General features: G+C 38.6%; 1 protein-coding gene and 1 pseudogene across 1 annotated transcript in view; both read left to right on the top strand.

The window, feature by feature from the left end:
* The window catches only part of LOC102513960 (rho GTPase-activating protein 20-like), a 43427-nt gene that overhangs the window by 3920 nt on the left and 21451 nt on the right, over positions 1–18056 (top strand). Inside the window, 4 exon segments of the mRNA XM_032471098.1 lie at positions 3579–3728; positions 10705–10746; positions 11660–11744; positions 16913–16979. Coding sequence (XP_032326989.1) covers positions 3625–3728; positions 10705–10746; positions 11660–11744; positions 16913–16979 — 298 coding nt within the window. The 5' untranslated portion in view covers positions 3579–3624.
* LOC116660805 lies at positions 3646–9558 on the top strand (annotated as a pseudogene).

The raw sequence follows: 18056 nt of genomic DNA on the forward strand, positions 1-18056 counted from the left end.
AGATGAAAACAGTGAGAATTTTGACAAAGAACTAGAAAATACAAAAAGCACCAGTCAGAGCTTGAGAATACAGTAACTGAAATGAAAAACATACTAGAAGGAGCTAATAGCCAGGTAGGTGATACGGATGACTGTATAACTGATCTTGAAGACAGGATAATGGAAATCACCCAATGAATAAAGAAAAACAAATTAAAAAATAAGGACAGTTAGAGGGAACTATAGGGCAACATGAAGAGTACTAATACTCATATTATAGGATCCTAGAAGGAGAAGGGAGAGACAATGGGGCCAAAAATGTATTTGAGGAAATTATGGCTGAAAACTTCCCAAACTGAAGAAGGAGACAGATAACCAGGTACAAGAAGCACATGGGATACTTCCAAAACAAAATGATACCAAAGAGACCCACACCGAGACATGTCACATTAAAATGGGAAAAGTTAAAGAGAGCATTCTAAAGGCAGCAAGAGAAAAATAGAGTCACATTAAGGGAACCCCCTTAAGGCTATCAGCTGATTTTTCTGGAGAAACTTTGCAGACCAGAATGGAGTGGCATGATATATTTAAAGTGCTGAGAGATAAAAACCTACAATCTAGGACACTCTACCAGCAAAGTTGTCACTCAGAATTAAAGGAGAGTTAAAGAATTTCTCAGACAAGCAAACTAAGAGTTCATCAAAACTAACAACCCTAAAACTTGTTAAAGAGTCTTCTCTAAGTAGAAAAGACAAGGCTACAACAAGAAGTAAAAAGTTAGCGGAATGTATGTGTGTATATGCATGACTGGGACATTGTGCTGTACACCAGAAATTGACACATTGTAATTGACTGTACTTCAATTTAAAAAAGGAAGTAACAAGTTACAGAACAGGAAAAATCATACTTGTAAAGGAAAATACGTAGTAAAGTCTGTGGATAAGGACTTAAGTAAGCTAGTATGAGGATTAAAAGATAAAAATTGTAAAAATCAACTATAACTAAAACAAACAGTTAAGGGATAAACATGAAGTTGTAAAATATGACATCAAAAACAGAAAATGTGGGGGAAGGAAGAAAAAATGTAGATCTTTAGAATGTGTTTGAATTTAAATGACTATCAGTTTAAAACAAGTAGATATAGATCAACATATATAAACCCCATGGTAACCACAAATCAAAAACCTACAACAGATACACAAAATCTAAAAAGAAAGGAACACAAGCATTCTGCTAAAGAAAATCATTAAATCACAAAAAAAGAGATAGAAGAACTACAAAAACAACCAGAAAGCAAGTAACAAAAATGGCAATAAGAGTGCATACCTATCAATCACTCTTTAAATGTCAATGGAAAAAATGCTGACATCAAAAAATACAGGGTGGCATCTATTTATATAGAGAGACTGATTTGGATTAAAAAACAAGAAAGACCCTTCTACATGCTGCCCACAAGAGACTCACTTCAGAGCCAAAGACACAGACAGTCTTAAAGTGGGGGGGGGGGGGGTGGAAAAAGATATTTCATGCACATAGAAAAGACAAAGCTAGAGTAGCAATACTCATATCAGACAAAGTAGACTTTAAAACAAAAGCTGAACAAAGACAAAGAAGGGAATTACAATAAGGGAGTCAGTACAAGAAGAGGATATTACCCTCATTAACATATATGTACCCAGTACAGGAGCACCTAAGTATATAAAGCAGATATTAGCAGATGTAAAGGGAGAAACTGACAATAATACAGTACTAGTAGGTGACTTTAACACCGCATTTACAATGGACAGATCACCCAGACAGAAAATCAGTGCAGGTGCTTTATAAGAATGGCAATAACGAGGGCTTGTTATAGATACACAATGGTTATGAGCATAATAAGTAAGCTTGAGTCCACTCTGCTCAAGCTCAGATTCTAGCTCTGCTAGTTAAGCAGTTTGACTTTTGACAAATTACTTGATCTCCCTATGACATTTCCTTATCTATAAAGTGTTTGAGGAGTAAACCAAATAATATGTGTAAAGTGTTTACAACAATGAATGGCAAATGGTAAGTTCAATAGATGCTGACCAGTAGAATGGAAGTCATTCTTAACGCTTTCAGACAGCCACTTGTTATTTGTATAAGGAAATGGATATTCTTGGCACTTCACTGATCTAGGGAAGGATTTTTTCCAGATCAATAGACACATAAAGCACCCACATGGTATCTGAAGTATCTAATAGAAAGAGAGGTCTGCATTAAAAAACACAAAATGTATGAAAATAGATATGGAAACACATTTTTCCTTCCAAAAGATTCATAGTGTCAGTTTTATGTTACCTAAATAGCTGCCATTAAGAAATAAGATTTTTAATAGAAAAAAAATTTATCTTCAGTTAAGTCTGTTTCATTTTAAAAAATCTAATGATTCATAGCAATGAAAAAATATTGAAATGAAATATAGAATAAAGCCATTGTGCCACAAAGCACTTTACTGTTACACTTAAGTGGTGTGCCCTACAGGAAGCGTAGATGAGGCTTTGAATCTAGACTGTCCTTCATGTATATAGTTCCTGCAAAATCGCCTTTCATTCTATAAATCCTGCCGAAGAGTTTTAGCTCTAAATATTCCATGCGGAGTTTTAGGGGTACTTTCCTGTGAAATATCTTGGCATTCGCTTTAGCTTCTGGTGTTTCCACAAATGGCTCTGAATGATAGGAAATACCCAGGTTTCCAGAATATCCTCTTAATCCTTCCCAGTGCCTTCCATTTAAGTCTCGGGTTCATTATGAGCATTAACTCTGTGAACTACGCCAAGAGATATAACGGTTTCAATACCAAGGTTCTAAGGAGGTTATGTAGAAATTGTCAAAAAGCAATTTCATTGCCATCTTAAAGAAGATCAACTTCTGAGTCTCCAGGTATAAATATTAATTGTATCAATTGCTTCTTAATATTTTTTTTTTCAGTTTAGTGTAGAGTCTATTTTTAGGCTACAGTTTTTCAATTTTAGTCAAAATATATGGGGAAATGGTATGGACAAAATCTTAAGAAACGAAACTTAAAATAATCTTTGCTTCTAAAGATTAGAAAATCTTAAAACTGCCCAGTTGGAAATGCATTATAAATTTCTGTAATTAATTCCAGGTTATATTTTTTAGTGTATCTATTGCTCTTAAGATGAAAATTTTATAAATATTTTTAAAATAATTTTTTCTTTTTTTACTCTTTTGTTCAACCACTAAAATATTTTTGGAAGTATGCAAGTTATAAATAGTAAATGAATTAATTTTTTGTAACAGCAACAAGTTTAAAAGTAGGGGGCCTGATCCAAATGCAACGCTCAATACAGAAGAATAAAGTCACAAGTTTATGACTATTTGCTGTCATAAATGCAGACATTTGGACTAATACACCAAACGTCTCAAAGGCCTTTTTGGGCCAAGGTAGCCAACCATGTTACCGTTTACCATGGTAGACACCGAAGATAAAAACAGTGAATAAGACGTTCTTTGCCCATGATTAGTGAAAACTATCCTTTTATCACAAGTGCAGAAGTTGTCATAAAATTTAACAAGCCAAATTACAAGAAGTCCCTGTCTGGTTTTTATCTTTCTAGATACAACAACAACCTTAAGATAAAAAATAAAATAAAATAAAGTGACATGTGGACAGCAAGCTGCGTGGATGAAGTGGGAGAAGGCAGCACCAGCGCCGTGGGATCCTTTGTCCTGGGCTGGCCCACCGTGAGCTTGGCAGCCACTTTCAGGTGAGCACCACGGCCGGTCCGTGGGCTGGCTGCTGCGAAATCCCGTCAGCTATGGAATGTCTAGGGTGGAAGGAAAAAAAATTAATCAGATTTTGTTCCAGTTTTGTTATTCTGCTTTTTTAAAGGAAATATTTTCTTCTGATTGATCTGTTCTGAAGCCAGTAACTCATCTTTTGACACACCCCACTGAAGGCTCCTATATGCCTTATATTTTTTCCCAAAGAGCTTTTTATTAAAATATGTGAAATATATTGGTAGATACTGAGAACTCTTGGAATCATTATCTTGGTTTGAGTGATGATTTCTAAAGGGGCTACTGAAACATCTCAAGCACTGTGGAAGAGGAAGGGGGTGGTCAGAGCTCTAGGACCCCCTCTCCAACATCTCTTCCCTTGTGGTCAGGTATTGCTTTATATATTGAGCTTTCAACTTGGCTTTTCAAACCACTGAAGCAGACCTTTACTGAAACAAATTTTATAAAATCCTCCAATTAAGTTTGAATAACTGGTTTATACTCCAAAATTTTCTTAAAAAAATTAATTATAGAAATGAATTTAATGTCATGAAATAATGTGGTTCCTGAGTTGTAGATCATGTTCTGATTTGGCATCTATAGAGATGTGACAATCAAAAGCAAATACATGATACAAGGAGTGAAAGTCCGTTTCCTAAGACTCACTCCTTGGTGGGGATGGAATTGGAGAATGTATGAATAGAGAATCTTTGTGCTCTCATCCTGAACATGCTCAATTGGCACTTTTCACATCAAGGTGAGCCGACCAGAACTCTAACTTGTGATTTTGAACAACTGCATCCTCAAGTCCAGTGTAATGTTGAAAGAGCTGGTTTTCATCACATGCACACAATGTTTTTCTTTCTGCTGCTTCTCTCACTACCATCAAACCCCTCAGACATCATCTTAAAGCTAGAGAACTAAAAATTTTTAAGCTATTAATTATCTGATGAAGGAAGAGCATGCCATGAAGTTCTGTTATGCACCACTGGCCTACCAAAAGATGTTAAGAACTTATTTGGAAGAAAGCATGTGTTTGTATCATTCTCAGCATATCTTCTTTTCCATGACAGATTTCTCTAGATATTATCATCTCCTATTGTTTATTCTCCTTGGAGTTTACAGCTGAAAGGAAGCGATTTCAAGTGAGGGCTGGGACTACATGACATCTTTAGTTGAGTAGTTTTTTCATGAAACTTTTTTTAAGAAGAAGGGAAAATGTAGAAACAAGTTATACAATACATTGTAATTCCTGGGAAAGTACAGCACTTTAACCAAAAGGTTAAGTTAACATTACTAGTGATGTTGTGTGAATATCTGCCCCTTGAAGAGCAATTCACTCCTGTAGCATCTCTCCCCAAAACCCGTAACCTCAATCTAATCATGAGAACAGAATCAGAGAAGCTCAAATTGAGGGATGTTCTGTAGGGTTACCTAACCAGTAAGCCTCAAAACTGTCAAGGTCAAAAAAAAAAAAAAAAAAAAAAAAGGAAAAGACATAGAAACAGTCACTAAGGAGACATGGTAACTGAATGCAATGTGGTATCCTGGAATGGATCCTTGAACAGAAAAAAGGACATTAATGGGAAAACTGGAGAAATCTGAACAGTCAGGATTCCTGTAGAGGAAACGAAAGCTAGGAGTGAGGTATATAGAGACTTTCTGTACTATCTTTGCAGTGTTTCTGAAAATTTTAAATTATTTCCAAATTAAAAGATTACTTTTGTTTAAAAAAAGTAGTGTTGAGGAGTTCAGACTCTGGTTTGGCAGAGTGAGGTCTCAACAGACTGACCACTCTACAGATAACAATTGTAAACTCTAAGCAAAATACAAACAGCAACAAACTACCTGAAGGTCCTGAAAAGTGAGCAAAAATTAGCATATTTTGGAGAAGAAATGAACCTTGGAATGAGGCAGCAACTTTAGGTGAGTTTCCCATTTTTAAGGCATTAGCTTGAGGGCAGGCTCAGGCACATGGTGGTGCAGGAAAACCAAACCAACAAAAAGCCGCAGTCTTTCTGGGCTCAAGAACCAAAGTACAGAGTCTGGGTCAGCCACCACCACAGGAATGTGAAGGGGGAAATCTCAAAAAGGAGAGTATCAGAGAAGAGAAGCTCTAGAATTTTTGTTTAGACTGTGTCCCAGCCTCTGGCTGAAGGCTGAACCGCACATGCATGGAACAGACTTAAAGCAGTCTGGAGCTAAGGCTAAAAAAATTGAACCAAGGTGCTGCTCAACACAGGTGAGATAAAGTTTTCAGCTTGAGTCTAATTAAGTTAGTTGTCTGTTAAAACAAAAACATGAACAGTATTTAGCAAATATAACAAAGCGCAGAGTCTCCAAAACAAAGCATTTCTAATGTCCAGAATGCAATCTAAAATTTCTTAACATATGAAAAACCTAGAAAGGAAAAGATAATAAACAAAAGCCAGTCCTCAGATAATTCATATGTTGGCGTTACCGTAAAAGAACTTCAGGCGGCCCCGCCCCCGGCGCGGGCATCTCCCACTCCACCCGGCAGGGGAGGCTGGCGAGCAGCCAGTCAATGCGCGCGCGGCGCTTTCTCGGCGCGCCTCGCACGGGCTCAGCCGATGGACAGTCTTGGGCAGCAGCTGCGAGGGCTAGAGCCCAGGGATGAGTGTGCCCAGGGGAGGTTCCCAGCTGCTTTCCCTCTGCCAAGTTGCCCTGCTTTTGCTTCTCAAGACGCTCTCCAGGCCTCTGCTGTCTCCTATTCACAGCTGACCGGCCCGCTTTGAGCCGTTTTCTCCCGGTGGCAGAGATAGGGCCCTCGCCGGGTCCTGTCAAAGGACAGTGACCAGCTTGGCCTCAGCCTGCTCTGACCCAGGCCTGCCGCTCTGGCTGTGCAGTCCTGGGCAAGTTGCCGCTTCTCTCTGAGCTGCTTGCTGGGCGCAGGGCATCCCTACCCGAGGTGGTGGAGAGGACCCCGCTAAATGGTGTCTAGAATAAGCTTGAGCAGAGTACATGCTCAGTGAATGTAAAAACGCAACTCAGGTGCTTTGTTTTCAAGTCCTGTAGCCAAATGAAGGATCAGTCTCAAGCGAAACTTATGCGAGCCCCAGGGGCCTCCCTCTGACCTGTGGCTGAAGCACGCCCCCCGCCCCAGGCCCAGCATGCGCCTGTCGGTGCTGAGGGCACTGCTGGCAGCTGGCTTCGCCCTGGCCCTGGTGACGGGAGGTGCTGGGGGGCCCGCTGGGCCCCCGAGGGACCATGCAGCCGGAGCAGGAGGACCTGGTGATGGTGGGCGCGGACCACGTGGAGTACCGCTATGGCAAGGCCGTGCCTCTTATCTTCGTGGGGGTCGTGCCCCGGAGCGGCAGCACGCTGATGCGCGCCATGCTGGACGCCCACCCCGAGGTGCGCTGCGGCGAGGAGACCCGCATCATTCCCCGCGTGCTGGCCATGCACCAGGCCTGGTCCATGTCCGGCCGGGAGAAGCTGCGGCTGGACGAGGCGGGCGTGACGGAAAAGGTGCTGGATGCCGCCATGCAGGCCTTCATCCTGGAGGTGAGCCGGCCCACGTCCTCTGCAACAAGGACCCCTTCACGCTCAAGTCGTCCCTCTACTTGTCGCGCCTGTTCCCCAACTCCAAGTTCCTGCTGGTGGTGCGGGACGGCCGGGCCTCTGTGCACTCCATGATCACCCGCAAGGTCACCATCGCCAGCTTCGACCTCAGCAGCTACCGCGACTGCCTCACCAAGTGGAACAAGGCCATCGAGGTGATGTACGCCCAGTGCATGGAGGTGGGCAAGGACAAGTGCCTGCCCGTGTACTACGAGCAGCTGGTGCTGCACCCCCGGCGCTCCCTCAAGCTCATCCTCGACTTCCTCGGCATCGCCTGGAGCGACGCCGTCCTGCACCACGAGAACCTCATTGGCAAGCCGGGGGGCTTCTCCCTATCCAAGATTGAGCGATCCACAGACCAGGTCATCAAACTCGTGAACCTGGAAGCTCTCTCCAAGTGGACCTGCCATATCCCCAGGGATGTGATTAGGGACATGGCCCAGATCGCCCCCATGCTGGCTCGGCCCGGCTAAGACCCCTATGCAAACCCACCCAACTACGGCAATCCCAACCCCATTGTCGTCAACAACACACACCGGGTCTTGAAAGGGGACTATAAAACACCAGTCAATCTGAAGGGATATTTTCAGGTGAACCAGAACACTACCTCCTCCCACTTAGGAAACTCACGATTTCCAGATCTCTGCAAATGGCTTTGTTGCCGGAAGAGAAGAAACTTTACATTTGAGTGGAAATTGGACCTCTAATCCAAGCATATTGCTTGCTGTTAATTGCCAAATCAGGACTGCTCGTGAGAAATGTATTTGCATATATTTGCAAAAAGCTGAACATTGAAAACTTAACCTTAAATCACTCTATCTTACGATACTCCGGGGTAGAGAAGCAACAGTGTGGAAGAGTTCGGCTTTTGAAACTTAGGTATTTTGTATGTTTCCCCCTCGAGAACTTTTTCTTTTGAAGAAAGGGATTTGCCATCCTCCTTAATTTGCAGGACCACCGTGGTGGCTTTGTTTGTCAGGACAAGGCCCACCACCTGTGCCTCTCCCGTTAACCCTTAACTTTTGAATTCAGAGAATCTATTTAAGAATTTAATATATGAGGCTTTCTTTGATTCCTCCTCAGTTCTACTCAGTTTCACAGAGGAAAAAAAAATATATTATTTGAATCAAAAAAAAAAAAAAGAACTTTAAAGCAGCTCTTATGACTATGCTTAGAGGGTAAAGGGAGAAGCCAATTAAAATAAATGAAAAGATGGGAAATCTAAGCAGAGAAATAGAAAATATTTGTAAAAGCCAAATGAAAAATCTAGATCTAAAGCTGTAATATCTTAAATTTTTTAAAATCCCCCCTGTAGCCTTAGTTGCAGAATGGAAATTATAGAGAAATGAGTCAGTGAATTTGAAGGTACATTGATAGAAATTGTCCAATCTGAGGAATAGAGAAAACAGATTTTTTTAATGCCTTGGTGCCTAGGAAGAAGCCTCTGCACCTGCTCCTTATAACCATTTCCTCTAGGGTCTTCTGTTTCCTTAGGCACCTCAACTGAATGACACGTGATTCCTAGCTAACTCTCAGGGATGGTAGACTCTTAATCACCTTCCAAATTTGAGGGGATCTTCCCAGACTGTCTTCCCCTTTTTCTTTCTCTAAGATACACTGCTTGCTTCTCTCCTGGCTCTTATCTTAGGTGTTTATGAAACGCTGAAATAACCTTGATTTGGGAGTACTTCTGTTTTTAGTTCTACAAAAATGCCTGAGATTAGGAATTACTAGGGAAGGAAAGCCCTGAATTCTTGTGTAGAGCGAGAGCTAGGGGAAAATGCAAGAAGATTACCAAAATAATCTCAGTGAATTAATTTGTTTGTTCATAATTTGTTTATTTTAAAGTAAAGTATGCTATATATTCAAACAATGGAACACGATGCAGCACTGAGGATGAATGAGCTAAAACCACATGCAGTAAAATGGATAAGTCTCACAAACACAATGTTAAATAAAAGAAGTCGGTAATAAAATATTGCATGCTATATGGTTATATTTATATAAAGTGCCCAAATAAACAAAACTATTGTGTTTTATTAGAAGTCAGGATAGTAGGAACTAGTGCCTGAAAAGGAATACAAGGAAACCTTCTAAGGTGGTTTTCTGTTTCTTAATCTGGGAACCTGTCAAACAGGGTGTGTTCAATTTGTGAAAATTCTTCAAGCTGGACCATTAAGCATTGTACAAGTTCTCTCTGTGTACTTTATATGTCAATAACAAAAGTTTACAATACTGATTGTTTAAAAGGACAGTTTTATTTAATTGCTTTGAAAAAGGTACAAGTCTAAAGAAAAACTTACCTAATTTTTTCAACATAGATTTTTTTTTGCCAAATAAATGCAGTATTTAACATAAATGAACCTAGAAAATCTTCTGTTCAGGAAAGGAGAAGGCATCAAAGATTGTAAGGGATTATGAAAGATGAAAATTGGTCAGTGGCAAAGAGATATAATGAACTATCTGATGACCAATCCTGGGAGATTGCTCATGGAGAAAATTGTTAAACAACAGAGTTAGAAACAAGTTACAAATATCTGTTAAGTGTATTTTTCTGGAGCAAGAAAGTCAGTGAGGTTTCCAACTTCTTGAAGATTAGAAATATGATTTTAAAAGCTACTGAGTAACAAGACTATGTAGAAATGAACTTTAAATTATTTTTAACTTTAAGAATTAAATTAAATGCAGCAGTGACTTCAGAAAAATTATTAATCAATAGTAATTTAGTTGTAAATAAGTTGATCTTAATCAGAGGATTACAGTAATTAAGTTTTCTATGAACTAAATAACTGAATTATAGTTCTGCCATATATAGAGAGAAATAAATGTTTCCTTTCCTGACAACAAACTGGTTTCTGAGCCAAGATATTTCCATCAGTATGCCAAATTTCTCCTTAATCTCTTTAATCTCAAATTAAGCACATTTTCTGTTTGCATGGCACTTAAAACTACAAAAACACTCTTGAGATAATTAGCCCACTTTTACAGATGTGGAAACCAAAGCTTAGAGATGTTAAGTGATTTGCCCATGATAATACGTCCTGCATATATTTTTGAAGCCAGGTGTTGGAATTCCAAAGCAAGTAATTTTTCCAATATAAGGATTTTACTTGTAAGAAAGCCATAAAGTAAGAAAGTGGATCTTTCTTGGATCCTTCCAAGAGGTTTTTGTTAAAAACTAAAACCTGACTGTGTAGTTTTTCCTAATGGATATTTTCACTTCTGGGTTCTCCAGAGCACAGGTTTGCCCAGGGTTGCAGTACCGTGCACCCCCATCAGCAACAATGGGTTGCTGATATTTTGTCTGGATTGATGCTCTTAATTTGTTAGGATAAGTATTCTATGAGTTTAATTGTTCTCTCCCATTATCTTTCATTGCAGTTCTCCAGAACAAAAGGGCAAATGGCTCTCTCTCCTTCAGAGGTATTTTTTCAGTATACATATTTTTAATCTTTCAGGTATAGTTAAATGATTAAATTCTTCTCTGCAGGGATGTGCCCCTGACTATTCCCCTTCCCCTTAGTGGAAATTGTTCATTTGTCCTCAGAATAATCTGAGGTTTAGACTGCATGCCAAACTATGTGCTGTAAATAATGTTCTCTCATTACATGTATTTCTTACTTTCTAGGAAGGAGAACATTGAGGTCTGGATCATGTTAGACAGAATTTAGTTAATAATCTCTCCCATCTCTTTCTTTGTCTCCAACCTGTCACTTGCAGCTCACAGTTTCCTCAAAGCATGTATTAAGTTTCCACACATGGAGGGTTTTCTGCTGAGCACCTCAGAATTCAATTAATACCCCTACCTCTGAGCATACAGACTAAAATGGTCAATTTAGATCCATCTCTGATTCCCGTGGACCTTCCCCCTTCCTCCCTGCTCCCCCTTTCCAAGCACTGGAGATAACCAAGATGCACACACCCCTGGAGAGCTCAGTGAGAAGGGAAAGGCCACTGCTTTGGTTTGGTCTAATAAAGTGTTATAAATGCTCCTGTGCTGATGAGCCAGGTTCTGGGCATGTCCAGGGAAGGCAGGGAAGCTTTGACGATAAAACATCACCCAGAGGTGCCTAACCTGAATCTGCTTCTCAAGCCTTGCTTGGAATGGATCTTCTCTGTTCTTTTTTGTGCCCATGCCTAATGTCCTGAGAATTTTTAAAGTGATCTTCCAACCCATAATGTAATCTGACTTTGCTGAGTCTTTCCATCTGTCTTTTAAAAAACAGCGTATAAGTATATTGAAAAATATTAGCAAAAATAGATTGATTTGAAAATAAGCCATTAGCAAAATCCATCTGACTCTGTGTTGTTTTGGGTTATTGTTGCATTTGATTAGATACATCAATCTAGAGAAAGAGAAGGACTACCCGAAGAGCATTCCACTCCTAGTCGTCACCAAGGATGTTGGGAATTGCACCTGTGTAAGTGTTTCTAAGCCAGAAAAAATTAAATTCCAGGTCCCTACATAAGGCAGAGTGCCATGGATAAAAAGAGAGACAGGCAGGTAGACAGAAAGACAGACAGACTGTGTACGTTCTACAGAAGGTAGGCATTTAGAAATACCATGTGGGGAAGTGCATTTTCCTGGGTGTATGTGTATCTTTGTATAAGTGAGAAGCAACCCTAGAGAAAATGAAACAAGAGAAATCCTTATTAACTACAGTGTTGAACACTGACGCTTGGAAGGATATTGCCTGTCAGGTGTCTCTTGCCTTCCTCTGGCGTCCTTGCTTCTCTGGGTCCATCCAAAAGCTGCTGCAGAGGCTTGTTGTAAAGCCATTTCCATAAGGAGATATTTCCTATTAGTATTAAGCAACTTTTTTCCAACTTGTCACTACTTAAGTAGAGATAAGGAGAGAGTGGTTTTGGAAAGTTCTCCATTCTTTGAGTTTTTAGGGATTGAATACCTCAGGTTATTAATAAATGGATGAGCTGGGAGAGATGGTATTTTTAATGGATCAGCATGTTTCTTCCTCACAATTATTATCATATTGGTCAAGAAAAAATTCAGTCTATTTAGCCCTAGTCATTATGTGGAAAGTGATGACTGAAATACAGCAAAGTGCCGCGATGTTATCAGCGATGAGCAAAACGGAAACATGAATATTTCCATGATACTGTGGATTGTCACACATCACAGGAGCTCCAGATCACACAGAGTAGTTTTGTGTGTGGACAAGTATGTAGTACAAAACAGTTATATTTTGGGCAAAAGTTATGCAAAGGTCTGATACAAGTGCCAGATGTCACTGCTTGAGGGAAATACTCAAATTTTTCTCTTCTTTCACTTCTCTTCTAAAACCAGTTCTTTCTCAAGGACACACTTTCCATACACGGCAAGTGTTTAAAAAAAATTTCAAGGTATTTTTCCATGAAAGCCCTGAATGTAACCAACTGCCATAACCACTGAACGAAAGCCAGCAGGAAAACGGTGGTGTTTTTTCTCCCTCTTACTTTGCTACAGAAGGTCTGTGCAGTCTCACACCATAAAAACTTGAGTGGTTGAGTTACCAGTGGATTTCACTTAGCTTTATTTTTATATCATACTGTTTGTGGTCGGGTTGGGTGCTCTGTTCTATCACTAGACCCTGGTGAAGTCCACGATGGTGCGACACACTGTCCTTTGCTCTCAGAAGTTGTTTCATGGCAACAGTCTCCTTTTGGGGAGCCCTGCTGCCAGAAAGAGTGATTCCCCCAAACAGGACTGTGTGTATGAGAGTGTTCTTTATCCTTGGCCTTCAGTTTTGTGCCACCTGTTAGTGACTTCTGCTAATATGGGAAAAACAGCCACATTTTCAGTTTTGTCTTTATTTTGTGTACTAGCCAAAGAAATCTTATCTGCTAAAATTCATTTGTTTTGTCTACCAGAGAGGCATGCAGGGAAAAATACACATCCTATAATTACTGTTTTGAGCAGATGTCTCTAATATTAACAAAAATCATCATCTTAGAAACCAGATAGATTGCGAGTGATTATTAGTATTACAGGATAGATGCTTCACTTTACAAAAGATTTTATATTGAGTGTTTCTTTATATGAAATGGAAAGGTTTTTCAGACTTTAAAGTAAAAAAGCAGAAGCCTTTCATGATAGCTATCTCAAGTTTGCAAAAACATTTCTGCCATTCTGGTAGAAGGTGAACACTGAGCCCTCCCTGTTGGGTTCTGAGACACTTCTGCATAAACCTTGGAGCTGCAAGGAACACAATTTGAAATCAGTTAACATATTTAAGCAATTTTTCATGTTAAGTAATTGGCTCATAGAGAAGAAATGCTCTATAACAGAGGGATGAGTGATGAGTTATCAGTGGCTTTCACTTAGCTTCATATTTATACACCATTTTGTTTCCATTTATGCTACCTTACTGTGCCATTTAAGCCCGGCTGGGCACACAGCCCTAATTGCTGATTTATCTGATCATTGTAACTTGTAGAACCTACCTATAGTAAATACTTATTTTTTATAGCATAGCATTGTCTTATATTTAAATAATGTCTTGGAATTCAGTGAACTCTATAGATATTTCAGAATCTTGTTATTCTCTTTGTTGTGAACTGGATTTTTAAATAGTCATTTCTCACTGTGGCTTAGTACAGAGCTGTTACAGATACCCTGTTCAAGGGCAAAGCTGGTAACAGGACTGAGCTTTCTGAAATGTTCAGTCTCTTTGCTAGACTCATTGGCTTTAAGGCCTCTCCAGATTTCAGAAATGAAAACCTCGGTAGCTGCAGTGCCTGACATAGAGGATGAGCTCAATAAGTAGTGGGGCTTTTTAATGCTAAACTTGAAATATCTTTTGTAACCAGTTCTAATTCTGATTTTACCTAAACTGGCTTTTTACTATGCAAAGAAATAAAAACCCACACTGTGAAAACAGTACACAGGAAGAAATAGGAATTAATCCAGCTCAGTCCCTTCTTTACTAACATGTTGCATTATGGAAGTAGTCATGGGCTGGATGATCAGCCTCACTGATTTTTTTTCTTTTGGTTGGGAGGGTGATTCATGTAACCTTTCTGAAATATTTTATTCTTTTTCTGTCTGGCTTAAGGTCTTATATTCTGTGAGCCACATATTCTTTATTTTAAGAGAAAGAGATGCTGTATTAAAAGGCATCATATATAATAGAATGAAAATAAATTATAATCAAGGCTTTGTGTTCTATTCAGGCCATGTGCTTTACTCTTTAAACACTTTAAACTAAGATTTGCCTGTAGATAATCATTTGATGATAATTATTTGTTCACCTGTTTAAAATTCTCTATTTATAGCTGTGTTTTTCTATTTCTTTTTTTTTTTCTACAGTCTAAAACTATAACAGTAACAAATACAGATACTGCAAATGATGTTATCAATGGGGCGCTACCAATGCTAGGGGTAACTGTAAGTTACTCTGCTAGACATTCTTAATTAAAAACAAACTTTGATACTTTAGATTCATGTAAATATTATCCCTTCCATCTTAAGACAGCTGATTACTAGAGATACTAAAGTTCTGTTTTGTCCCCAAAAATGTAGAAAATAGGGACAGTAGTTTTTTTTTATTCTTTTTGAGGGTTTTGTTTGTTTGTTGTATAAGATTCTTAATAACCTCCTTCCCCATTCCTCACTTATCATTGTATGACTATTCTTTCCCTGTTTCCTCTCTTAGTTCATCTTTGTTATCTGTTATTCTCTTTATTATCCCAAAATTCAATTCAGTCTTAGGATGCAATTCTGAAGGATTTACTCTATAGAATTTTTACATAAATAATATATAGCTAGAAACCACATTCACTGGCTACAGGTTCAGAGGATAAGAAGGATGGTGCCTTTGATGAACTGGTAAATTAAAAAATAAGCTTTGAATTAGATCATGGATTTGAAGACCTTTAGTACTCACACCACATTTTTGTTAGTGGAGAAGATTGGAATGTTTGAGGATGAGGTAGGGAAAGAGCATTGGGGAGTCCCATCTCCTTCTTACCGGTGTATAAACACCACACAGTGGGTTCTTGTATTAAAGTGAATGACTTTCAAAAGGATGGATGCCAAAGGAAACACTTGGACAATACCATTTCTTGCATAAGATTCTCTATATATACGAAGACACGGTGTTACTATGATGTGACATGACATATATTTAAGATATGTCATAGTCTTAAGTATTTTGATTTGCTTGTACACATTGCTATTGTTAAGCCCTTAAGAAAGAACCAAAATTTAGAATAAGATATCTGATTTATTTTAGTTCAATTTAGAAATATATTTAAGGTATAATTAAATATATATGCACTGAGTAAAGCAGGCCCCTCTGCATAGATTTCTAAGCCTATAGAATTATACATTGGAAGAGAGTGAGTAGCTTGAGGGGAAGGAAGGGAGGTTAATTAATGACATGACTCATTTTCTTATTTATGCTTTTCTTTTGGATAAGTGATCAGTCTTATCACACCAAAAGTATTTCTATTCAGTGTGGGATTAGGAATTGAGTCTCTTTGGTTATACTGCTCTAAGGAATTATTAATGTGTACACTACCCTACATGAAAAGAAAGGATTTTTACTAGATTGCTCTTCCTGTTTGCAATAAAAATGTTTGACTAGAGGATAGGAAAGGAAGTGACAAAGTAGGGGAGGGGACTTGGCAGGATAGTCTCCTAGCCCATTCCCTTCATTATAAGGTCAGGGTCATGATTTTTAATCAGAAGATAAAGGCAAGAATATTAAATATTGCCATTCTGTTCTGACTTCATTTTAAACATTTTTGCTTTATCCTCTTTTAGAGGATACAGCAAAGTCTGTATAATTTGGTATTATTTCTTTCAAATGGGATTTTTAGTTTTACTGGGTTGTAATTCTGCTAGCGAACAGTTTCATTGTTTCCCACAACTGGGCCTGTTCTCTAGACAGAATTCTTGTCCTTTCTGTCCCCAGGACTGGACTTGCCCAAAATAAAGCCAGTGTACACTGTGCCAACTACCTGTCTCCTCAGAGCCCCTTGGTCAGTCTTTTCTTTCCACTCAGAAGCAGCTGAGTTAATAATCAGCCTTTGAGATTTTACTTTTTCATCACAGACACAGCAGTGTTGTGGTTTTCTGGATAACAAGGTTGTCTTTGCAGGGGCACATTGGAGATTAATTCTAGTGTTCGCTATCAAGTGCAGAGACCTAACAGAAGTCAGGACTCTAAATAAGATCAATTAACCTTTTAGTAAACCAGGAAGGTTTTGGGTTTTTCTGGGGTTTTTGTTGTTGTTGTTGTTGTTGTTGTTGTTGTTGTTGTTGTTTTTACTTTACAAAAGGGCGTGTGTGTGATTTCCCATTCTGTGGGCTACCCATAATACTGAGAGCCTGATTCCACTGAAGTTCATGGATCCCTCGTCATCACTAGGGGAAAAGGGCAAGATTTCTGAGTCCTCTGTTAGGGGTTAGAGGAGAGATGGGTTGTAGGAATCAGCATTGCCACCCGCAGAAACCATATCACCCCCATGAACCATGAAAGCATTTATAGTGGCCCTATGTTTTTGCAAAACATAGAAGTGCCAAAAAATATGTCTTTGTTCAGTTATCAAATGTGAGAGAGTGATTGTTAATTCTTTTATCTCCAAGGGCTCTGAGAAAGAGAACAAGTGTTGGGTGAATTCTGGCAAAGAGGAGGCACCATACCCACTTATTGGTAAGTTTCTGTGAAAATATAAGATGGATTGTGTTTTAATTATAGTTCTAAATGTCTCAGAGAATTGGTCATATGGTCCTAAATTTAAATACTATTAAATAATAAATCTCATGTAATATTCATTTATTCATTTAATAAATACATATATCAAGTATATCCTATGTGCAGATAAATGATAGCTCTTCATTCAAGTAACTAGTGGTATAGAGGGGAAGAGAAATGTAAATTTTCCTTTCTTTTTTTTTTTTTTTTTCACTTTACAAATAGACCTATTTTTGTCAAACCTTTTAAAAATTTCTTTCTAAGAGAAAGCAAGAAGTGCTGGAATTCCGTTTTCCCTGTATATTTATTTTTCATATTTAGTTCTTGAATCTCCTTTCCTTTTCCTACTGTTTGCCTCTATAGAAAACCTTCTATGATCCAGTCATGCCTCTTAATGTATCAGTGAGTATTTAACACCTGCCCTGTACCCAGATCTTTGCTAGGCATCAAAAAAGAAAATGAAATTAAACCATTTAGATTCCTAAAAATCTTTATTGACTTATTTAGCAATAGGTACTACCCTACCAACTAACTACTTTGCTATTTCTCTAGCCAAATTTCCCAGCACCTGTTTTGAGGAATTACTGGAAAATAGGTCACATCTCACCTTATTTAAATCATTTAGCTACAAAAATATTTCTTGATCAGTGAAGTCCTTCAGTATGGAAATGGAAATAGGGCAATTAAAATAAGGGACAGCATCTGTAGCAAATCTTGAGGTGATGACATTGATGATGATGATGATTTCTGTTAATGATTTTTAAATGCTTGCTATCTGCCTAGCATTATGCAAAGCATATCACATGAGTTATCTCATGTAATCCTTTCATTTACCTGTGAGATCACTACAGTGTAATTCAGGTTTCAAATGATCTGAATAATCTAAATCCAAACTTTTCTATGAAATGTATATTCTCAATTTTTATATCAAGCCATCATGCACATAGCTGAGGACAAAAAATTCCTTGCATTTCCAGTTTATTTCTTAATGTTGTCATTTGTGTAAAAGTCAATGAGCAACAATTAAAGCTGTGA

The sequence above is a fragment of the Camelus ferus genome, chromosome 31, assembly GCF_009834535.1.
Source record: "Camelus ferus isolate YT-003-E chromosome 31, BCGSAC_Cfer_1.0, whole genome shotgun sequence".
In the NCBI taxonomy this organism is placed as follows: Eukaryota; Metazoa; Chordata; class Mammalia; order Artiodactyla; family Camelidae; genus Camelus; species Camelus ferus.